General features: G+C 41.2%; 1 protein-coding gene across 1 annotated transcript; it reads left to right on the forward strand.

Moving 5' to 3' along the window:
• The first annotated feature begins 5058 nt into the window (after positions 1-5058).
• Positions 5059-6091, forward strand: LOC126703970 (uncharacterized). The gene is made up of 2 exons (XM_050403018.1): positions 5059-5199; positions 5279-6091. Exons 1-2 carry the CDS (start codon positions 5059-5061, stop codon positions 6089-6091), a joined length of 954 nt encoding a protein of 317 aa, XP_050258975.1.
• The last annotated feature ends 4761 nt before the right edge of the window (positions 6092-10852 follow it).

Raw genomic sequence — 10852 nt, forward strand, 5'->3', positions numbered from 1 at the left:
ATTAAGATAAAGTTTTCTTTAGACAATTATCTCAAGCAAATCCATTTCTCATTAATCTTATTAGTTTAGTCATGGAGCTTTGTTTGTATTATTATTTTTTTTTTTAATTCGATAGTTATGTGTTGAGAGATTTGAATCTTAGACATCTTCATTAGAAATACTAAAAATATTTATTGAGCTAACAAGGTTCTTGGTTTGCAATAGAGCTTTTAAATTGTGAACTTCTTTGACATTTGGAACCATTAGTAAATTATGGTAATATAACATTTTGAAATTATTACATTCGTTTGGTAGTTAAATTTAAAAAGAAAGTTTTTAGATGTGAAAAATGATAAGAGAATATAATAATTTTAGTAAATATTTCCATATTTGAATTTAATTAATGATGAATATTTGTTTTCTTATTATCATATATTAGGCTAAAATTAATTTTATACATTTTAAAGTTTGATTTAATTGTTATTTTAGTACTTGAAATTTTAACATTATCAAATTTATCCTTCAAGTTTGTATTTATTATAAATGTGGCTTTTTCATCCACTATTATTAAAATGTTGTTAACTATATATGTGGGGCCCGGCCCAAAAATAATGGGCTATTCCAAATTCAGGCCCATCCGAGTAGCGTCCTGTCCGAAGAAAAACCACATATGAAGCATTACTCGATCCCACTAACGCCAAGGAAACCTGTCCGAGGAGTAACTCCTCCTCGGACATCACGAAGCCCAGACGAGGAACTCTTCCCAGCCATTTCAGTTCATCCTCCCAACATATAAAATGAATAAAATCCAAAATATCTCATGGAAAGCTACCACCACATTAATTGCGTCCCAACCACCCTCTTGGCCGCATTAATGAGGAAAAGACCCCTGAACAGTACCACCTTGGCCTCTGCAACTCACAAAGGGACTGATGAGGGCGTCTGATGGGACAGGTGCTCAAGTAGATGCTTAGATGATCAACATGTGTAAGGTTGAGATGAGAGGAGGAGAACTATATAATGTAGTGGAGTCCTTCAAAGAAGGGGACGGAAAAACTGTATGAGGAACTGAAGAAATAGAATCATACGTGAAAGATCCATTCTTGTGTTTTATTTTCTTTGCAAATAATACTGTCCATGTATCAGACCGAATAGGTTCACTGAGGCCAAGTTCTTTGACCCATCCTCTACAAATATTTATTGTGAGTTGCGCTTTGGGCCAAGGCCTGATCAATAGAAGTTGGGCCAGGAAAATCGTGCAACTACAATATATATATATATATATATATATATATATATAAATATATAATTTTAGTTTTTTAGAAGTATTCAATTATTAAAAAATGGTTTCCAATATTTCTAATAATTAAAAAATATAATATAGTTGTAGGGATAAGGGCCCAAAATCATATATTGGGCCTTGGGCCTTGACCAAAAACGTTGATTGGTCCGAGAACGAATAAACAATAGTAAAAGTGTTAAGCTTAGAGTCCCATAAATAATATGCAGACAAAAAGGTCGAGAAAGGTGGTCCGAGGAGTGTCTCCTCGGATAAATGAAGCATAGATCGAATGCATATCCTGTCACTCGAAGTGACCTCTCAGGAACTCCACTAATAGGGGTGTGCATTATGAACGTACTAGAAGAATGGAAGCCAGGAAATATCTAAGAGAAAGCTGTTGCCACTGCGTTGAATGCTTTGCAACTAACTTTCTGGCCGCATTTAAGTGGAGAAGACCCCTGAACAGTGCTACATTGGCTATCCCAACTCACAAAGGGCCAGAAAGGGTGTTCAATGCGACAAACACTCAAGTAGTAGACTAGATGATTAATAAATGGAGGGCCAAGATTATTGGAAGGGAGATATATAATGTAAGGGACCCTTGACAAAGAAGGGATTGGAAAATAGAGAGAGAAATCTAAAGAGAAATACTGTAGCAGTCAAGAAATAATCTTGTAATCATACTTAAGATAAATATATAAGAACTAATCTCTTTGAACCTATCCGAGGACGACTTTCTTTAGTTGAAATCCATCTACCTTTTTATTCTTGTCATTTGAATTCATTTTGTTTGCCTTCCAACTCATTTTAGCCCAGTTATCCAACCCACTCTCTACAAATTTATTGTTTTGGGCCCGAACCTATTCATTCTTTGGGTTTGGGATTCAAACTCGGTCCTTACAATAGTAATATTTCTTTTGAAAATCAGTATATACCCAAAGTAACATCGTCTTATTTCCCCCTATCTACGTGGGGATTGTTGTCATTGCCCTTTCTTCTCTTCCCTATTGTCATTTCACTCATTCAAACCCAAGCATGCATATTGTAAGGACTCAATTTGTAACGACCCAAAATGATATTGGGTTCGCACGTATAAAAGGCCCAAACAATATCATTTGTAGAGCGTGGGTTTGAAAGGCTAGGCCTTGGTCACCAGACGGTGGTTTGTCATAGTGTTCATACAGAATTAAATTGTGTTCGCTTGAGGAGTCTTTCTCCTGGAGGCGGACTGGGAGGCTTTGGTTCTTGGCCATTTTTCCCCAGCCCCCTTTTTTGGCGCATCAACCTTCACATTATATAGCCCTTCTTGGTTGATCTTAGCCCTCCACTTGTTGATCAGGCAGGTACCTACTTCAGTACTTGTCCCATCAGCTGTCCCCCTTCGCTTTTTGTTAGTTGCGATGATCGAAGTCACCTTGTCCAGGCGTCTTTTCTCATTAATATGGTTAGGACGCTGGCGGGTGCATTTAATGCGGAGGGGACGTATTTACCCTGAACCAGTTTCGCATCGTACCCCCACGTGGGTCCCATTCTACTCGCATCTCCTTCAGGGGGCTTTTTGGGGGTAGCCTTCAACGAGATATTACTCTTCCTTTTGAAATCTTGGAGTGCCGATGATAGGGTCATCTTCGGCTGTGCCCCCGGCATTTCGGCCTTTCCCCATTCGTCCTCGGCAAATACCCTCCTCGGTATAGGCCCTGGGCCGTAGTAGAGCGTGGGCCGGATCATAAGTTCCCTGGCCCCACAATAGCCCCTCAAAATCCTGCTATCCGGCTCCTCGGACGGATAGGAGGGTTTTGATGACATCAGACATCTGTCAATGCCTGTCAATCCTTATCACCTATCGGTTCCCGAGACTTTTCGTCTGCCCGAGACACGTTCCTGGAGACTCTGGAAGGTGAAGCGTGGCCTCATTAAATGCGGGCGGCTCTGTGTTTCCCACGTTCTACGGCATGATGGAGATCTAACGGTAGGGATTCCTTGGCCTTTATGGGCGGGAAAATTCGTGCAGTTACTCTCAATAGGAAGCATAAATGATTTTTGGAACGGATTTGTCTCTTCAGTTTTGCACTTAAGAGTTCTAGCGCGTATACCCTGGGTTCATCTAAACTTTCATCCAAACTCAAGTCTATCTCCAGCACAAAAAGCCTGTCCGAAGCGTCTTTCCTCTTTTCTGTAAGTTCCCTGCCTCCATTAACTCGTGCTTTTTCTTTTCTGGGTTTATTTTTCTTTGGTTCCCTTTCTTCTCCCGTCGCTGGTTGATTTTGTTTAGTAAATCGTAGAGATGGCTAAATTGAGACTGAGGAAATTAGTCGATACTGAGGAGGCGATGAAAAAGTTCATCGCCGATTATAGGATTCCTCCCAACGTAAGTCTGAGGCATTGTAAGATGGGGGAGTGGTACTATATGAGGGAAACGGGCGAGGTGGTAATTCCCGTCATCGCCTTTGTAGAGGGGGGCATGAGAATCCCTATGGGGCTGGTAACGAAGGGTTACCTCAGGCACTTCTGATTAGCCCCCACCCAGTGCACCGGCAACATGTTTAGGATTCTGGGTTGTGTGGATGCTTTAAATGAAAAGATGGGGCTAAGATTGACCTACCATGACGTGAATTGGTGCTATAATCTCCAAAATTTAAAGGGGAGATCCTACTACATGAAGATGAGAGACGAGAGGGTTTGACTAATTCAATGCCTCCTTGATTCTAACAAGGGATTAAACAAGGATTTCCTTATCGTCTCCGGTGAATAGCATGATGGTGATCCGTGCCCCGTGGTAGAAGGAGAACCAGGTGGGGTATAGGGAATGGAAGGGCGCCGAACCTTTGTGCCATTCTAATATGATGTGGTTCGGTAACTAACCATGCGCATGTGTTTTTTTTTTTTTGCAGATCCACACGCTTTTCACCGGCACTTTCACCTGGTTAATCGGGTGGACTTGGAGACTGTTCTTCAAGCGGCAGTTTTCGTAAATGACGGAGACGGTCAAGTCCAAGCCGCTCATAAAATCTTAGGGTACGCTCCCCTTCAGAAGTCATTTGCCGACCCCAGGCATGTGATCAGCGCCAGCTGTCCTCGGCTTCCAAAAATTACCGTGGTCGAATCAGGATTTTTAATCTCCGAAGGATCATCTGTCCCAGAGGGCATCCCACTAGTGGACCACTCCTCATCTCATCAAGTAGCGGAGGACGAAGGCGAATTAGATCAATCCGGGAGGGATTTGGAGCATTTGATCTAGCTGATCAGTCCGAGGATCCTTCTGGTGATATAGGTGACCCGGCCTTGTCCGAGGCGGAATTTTCATCAGTAGGCACATCTTCCCAAGCCGAGATGGGACTTAAGAGAAAGCCCCCGACCAGCTTATTCGACCTCCTCGAGGGTCAACCGGGGAAGGGTGCACAGGGAATACCGCAGTCCAGCGCTCCGTCCCCACCACCTCAGCCCCAGACTATCCAGACTAAGTCATCCTCAACAAAGTCACAGCCACAATCTCTTTGCCCCAAACTTCCTGCTCCTCCCCAACCAACTCTGCCTCCTCAGTCGGAGACCACTGAATCCAAGAGAAAGAGGAGTCCCAAGGGTAAGGAAATTATGGATGGGGGAAAATCCCAACCTTCTAAGGAGAGGGAGGAATCCCGTGTGTGAAACAATTGAAGATTGGGCACCAAAGCAAGGGTAAGAAGACCGCAGTCCAATCTGCCCAAAGCAAGGGAAAGGGGATCGAGGCCCAATCCTTGCCAAGCGCCTAGCTTCCCGCCCCAATGCTCCACGGGGGGCCATTGCTGGAAACCGCGTCCATGAGGGACCTTGGAGATGGTAAGGGTGGTTATGTGGCAGACGCATTAGGGAGAACCATGTTAGTTCCCACCGACGTGGATGAGTTGAAGAAAATAAGGATGCAGGAGGTTTTCCTCAGTACGAAGAGGTACTTAGGCATGGTAAGGTTCTTGAAGCCTAAAACTTTATTAACTCTTGCTCTCGGTCTATCATTCACGATGTATTTATCTCACTTGACAGGCTCTTCAGGCCACCTATAGGATGGAGGAGGAAGTGAACAAGCGGAGTAAGGCGGCCGAGAATGAACGCTCCAAGCGCCTAGAGGCCACGCAGACTCTCAAAGCTTCCGAGGACGACCTCGCCAAGGCCAAGGTTGCCTTAAAGAAAGCTATCCGAGATAGGGATAGCGCCTCGGCGGGTTTAGATGGCGCCCAAAAACAGGCCGAGGAACAGACAAAACGTCTACTCAAAGCCGAGGATCAGTTGCGAATAGCCAAGGAGCAGATCAGTGATTTAAAGAAGAGACTGATCCTGGCAGAGAATGATAAAGGCGTGACGGAGTATGCCCGGGACGAAACCATACGGGCCAAGCGGGAGGCTGAGTTTGCCAGAAACGAGGCTGAGGCTGCCAAGGAAACGGCTGAGGATGAGGGTTACAACGCGGGGGTAGCTGAAACCCAAGCCTCCCTTAAAGCCCAAATTCCCAGAGTATGCAGGCTATACTGCTCACAGGTTTGGGAAGAGGCCTTAAAGCGAGCTGGGGTGGATGCTTTGTCTGATTTGTGGAAAGCGGAGAACATATTCTACCCTACAGCCATCCGTGAGGCCGCCTCCACCAGCTCCGAGGTTGTGAGCGACCAACATGAGGAAGGGGTCACTCAGTCGGAAGCTGTACAGGTCGGCGCCTCTCCTGGCGAGCCGCTTAAAGGGGGAGAGCTTCAGGATGTGAAAGAAGCCCCTGAGCGTATGGATCCTGAGGTACTCAAAGAGGATGCCGAGCCTGTGGTCGGCGCTCAGATCCCTGATGCCGAAGAGCCAGCCATACTTGCCTAGCCCCTGCAGGCAATTCCCTTCGTTGTGGTCCCCAAGAGTACCAACACCGACCCTACTCAGCCTTCCCCAGAAGGGATTGTCCTCCAGGGCGTCGAAGCTGGTCCTGTTCTGCCTTCCCAGGATGTGGCCGACACAGAATTGAAGAAGTAGTAACCCCGGCCAGCCTCTGAATTTGTTTCTAGTTTAATGACTAACTAGTTTCTTTTTTTTTTTTTTTTTGAAAACTTTGTAATCTGCTGGTAGTTTGAACCTGTTGAACGCCTATATGAAATTCTTTTCTTCCTCTTTCCTTTTGGTCACTTGTTAGTTGCCCTTATCGGTACTTACTATTGTTTATGATTTTTGAATTAATTATCTTAACACGTATGAATGGTTGTGCATGCGATATATTTAGAATCATGTTTCAGAACGTTAGCTTACCCGCACCTATAGAGCCTTGAACTCATGTCTGAACCTCATTCAATGGAGATATAGGCATCATTCGAGATGTCGCGTATACTGTTAGGTCTTACTTAGTATCCAGATTTCCTTGAAGTAGTTGGCTTCCCCATAGATTTGAGTCCGAGGACCATGCAATACCTTGGTTCTGTCAAAAACTTAGTTTTTAAGTAGTTGGTTTCCCCATAAGTTTGAGTTTGAGGACCATGCAATACCTTGGTTCTGTTTAAAACTTGATTTTTTAAGTAGTTGGTTTCCTCCTAGGTTTGAGTCCGAGGACCATGCAATACCTTGGTTCTGTCAAAAACTTGATTTTTAAGTAGTTGGTTTCCCCATAGGTTTGAGTCCGAGGACCATGCAATACCTTGATTCTGTCCAAAACTCAGTTTTTAAGTAGTTGGTTTCCCCATAGGTTTGAGTCCGAGGACCATGCAATACCTTGGTTCTGTCCAAAACTCGATTTTTTAAGTAGTTGGTTTCCCCATAGGTTTGAGTCCGAGGACCATACAATATCTTGGTTCTGTCAAAAACTCAGTTTTTAAGTAGTTGGTTTCCCCATAGGTTTGAGTCCGAGGACCATGCAATACCTTGGTTCTGTCCAAAACTTGATTTTTTAAGTAGTTGGTTTCCCCATAGATTTGAGTCCGAGGACCATGCAATACCTTGGTTCTGTCCAAAACATGATTTTTTAAGTAGTTGGTTTCCCCATAGGTTTGAGTCTGAGGACCATGCAATACCTTGGTTCTGTCCAAAACTTGATTTTTTAAGTAGTTGGTTTCCCCATAGGTTTGAGTCCGAGGACCATGCAATACCTTGGTTCTGTCCAAAACTTGATTTCTAAGTAGTTGGTTTCCCTATAGGTTTGAGTCCGAGGACCATGCAATACCTTGGTTCTATCCAAAACTTGATTTTTTAAGTTGTTGGGGGAATTAGCCCCTCGGCTATGGCGTGGGACCTTGGTTTAGGGGGGTTAGCTTCTCGGCCAAGCCCCTAGAACCATCCATGCTGCTGACACTATGAAGCGTAGCCCTTAGTGAAGAAACGTAGCCCCTAGTGGAAAAACGTAGCCCCTAGTGGAACTTTACGCCCATCGCCTGTGCCAACACACAAGCCTTCCCCACAGACGGCGCCAATTGTAAGGACTCAATTTGTAACGACCCAAAATGATATTGGGTTCGCACGTATAAAAGGCCCAAACAATATCATTTGTAGAGTGTGGGTTTGAAAGGCTAGGCCTTGGTCACCAGACGGTGGTTTGTCATAGTGTTCATACAGAATTAAATCGTGTTCGCTCGAGGAGTCTTTCTCTTGGAGGCAAACTGGGAGGCTCTGGTTCTTGGCCATTTTTCCCCAGCCCCCTTTTTTGGCGCATCAACTTTCACATTATATAGCCCTTCTTGGTTGATCTTAGCCCTCCACTTGTTGATCAGGCAGGTGCCTACTTCAGTACTTGTCCCATTAGCTATCCCCCTTTGCTTTTTATTAGTTGCGATGATCGAAATCACCCTGTCCAGGCGTCTTTTCTCATTAATATGGTTAGGATGTTGGCGGGTGCATTTAATGCGGAGGGGACGTATTTACCCTGAACCAGTTTCGCACTGTACCCCCACGTGGGTCCCATTCTACTCGCATCTCCTTCAGGGGGCTTTTTGGGGGCAGCCTTCAACGAGATATTGCTCTTCCCTTTGAAATCTTGGAGTGCCGAGGACAGGGTCATCCTTGGCTATGCCCCCGGCATTTCGGCCTTTCCCCATTCGTCCTCGGCAAATACCCTCCTCAGCACGGACCCTGGGCCCTAATAGAGCGTGGGCCGGATCATAAGTTCCCTGGTCCCACACATATGATAGCAAAGTCACTGAAAGATCTATGGGTTGAGCAACCACAGTCAGTGTTTGTTTGGCATTAACTTATTTGTTTTTTGGTTAAAAAGTGGATTAAAGTATACTTGTATTTTGAAAATGTGGAGTTTTAAAAAGTTACATATAAGCAAAATAAACTAAAAGTTAAATGAAAAAACACTTGTGACTAATAGACCTTCAAATCTATGGGCTGAGCAACCATAGTTAGTGTTTGTTTGGCATTAACTTATTTGTTTTTTTGCTAGTTGTTTTTGGTTAAAAAGTGGATTAAAGTATACTTATATTTTGAAAATTTGGAGTTTTAAAAACTTCTACATAAGCAAATTAAACTAAAAGTTATATGAAAAAAAATACTTGTGACAAATAGACCTTCAAATCTATGGGCTGAGCAGCCATAGTTAGTGTTTGTTTGACATCAATTTATTTGTTTTTTAGCTAATTTTTTTTTTTGGTTAAAAAGTGGATTAAAGTATAATTATATTTTGAAAATGTGGAGTTTTAAAAAGTTGTGCATAAACAAAATAAAGTAAAAGTTAGATGAAAAAAATACCTGTGACAAATAAACCTTCAAATGACCACCCAAAACTAGTCACACCCACCCAAAATCAAAAACCCAAGTCTTGTGCTAGGGATTTTGATAGATCAAACAGCCCATTTGATTGGTTGTCCAAATAATTTTTCTTCTTTCTTTTTTAATTTAATATCTCTCAAACTTTGATTATTTTCTTATTATGACATTTAATTTTTTTCTAATACATGTGGTTTTCAATTGTTTGGATCATGTGTTAATGGTTTATATAATTTAATCATAATTTCAATTCAATGTAGTTTGGGTAAATTGTTAAAGAAAGTGTTTCATATAAACTCGTGTGGCTTATAAATCATTTGCATATTACATGTAGTTTGAGAATATATATAATGTTCATTTATAGCTAAAAAAAAAAAAAAAAAAAAAAGAATCCTTCAAATTATTCTATATATAAGTTTGACCTATAAGAGTAATTTATCTATTTTTCATAGCTATTTTAATAATACCCTACATCTCATTTTTCATTTTACATTACATCATATTAAAATAATCTAAATAATTCTTTTTATATTTTTTTTAACATAAAATAAATCCACCCAACCATTTAATATTGTTGAACCACTCTAAATACCAAGGTTTTAAAAACCGGTATGGTGAAAGAACCGGAAAGGAACTAATTACCGGTTTTCTGGTCAGACCGGGGTTTGACCGATGGTCGAACCGGTGACGTCATAAATAATTTAGTTATTATTTATTTAAATTATATAAATAATTAATAATTTTTTAATATACTAAAACTAACAAACCAATAGTAATAATATGTTTCCTTAAAAAAAAATAATACAATATATAACATCTTTATAAAGAATTTAACATAATAACATTACAAAACAGTCATCTTTAATATAATAAAGTTAAATATTATGTTTTTAGGTTAGTTTTTACTTTTCAGATTCCTGTCCAAATTGATAACTACTGAAGATGAAGTGACGTGAGAAGGGAACTTTTCCAATTGCCTAAGCTAAGTCCAATCTGTTTTTCCTTTTTCCTTTTTTTTTCTTCCCTTCTTCTCCACCGTTTGATTGATTGATTTATCTCTTCCATCATTTTTTTATTTTTATTTTTTTATTTTTTAGAGTAAATCTTCTACCGTTTTTAATTCTACATCTCTATCTCTTGCTTTCTATTTTATTTTTTTTATTAGTATATTAAATTTTTCTCATCCACCCATTTAAAATTTTTACCTTCCCAATGCCTCTTTTTGACTTTCTCCATGCCTACACATTTCTTCAGGTGTTCCCCCTTCTTTATTTCTTCTTCACAAATCTCCTCACAAAACTCTCTCTCTGCCTTCTTCTTAGTCTCACTCATGGAAACAGTCATAGTTATTTTTCTTTTGGTCAAAAAATCTTGAAGAGCATTACGTAGTCACCGTGTAGTGGCTGCTCCTTTTTCTTCTTCTTCTCTTTTTTTTTTTTTTTTCCTTTGTCAAAAAAAATCTCACAAAAGGTAGAAGCACTTAGTGCAGAAAAAGCATTTTTCACCTGAAACTGATTGGAATGTCCCAAAACGATGTAGTTTTAGACTGGGAAAAAGTCAAAAAATGGTGTAGCTTTAAGTTTTCAACCCAACTGGTCATAATTGGTTCAACCACACCGGTTCCCGATTTTTGAAATTTTTCGGTTTTTAACTCATTTTTGGTTTTTGCCCATAATCGGATCGGTTAAAGGTCGGTTCTCGGTTGAACTGGTCGGACCAGTCGGTCCGGTCCGGTGTTTAAAACATAGTTAAATACCACCCAACGTTGTCGATATCGTGGTAAGTCACTCAATTTTTGCCAACAAAATTACCAAATTACCATTCACTCCATGCTTCCTACACCAATTTACAAAAAATGCCCTTTGCTTTCAAGTCCACCACCCTCCTTGTAATGGG

The sequence above is a fragment of the Quercus robur genome, chromosome 10 (assembly GCF_932294415.1).
Source record: "Quercus robur chromosome 10, dhQueRobu3.1, whole genome shotgun sequence".
In the NCBI taxonomy this organism is placed as follows: Eukaryota; Viridiplantae; Streptophyta; class Magnoliopsida; order Fagales; family Fagaceae; genus Quercus; species Quercus robur.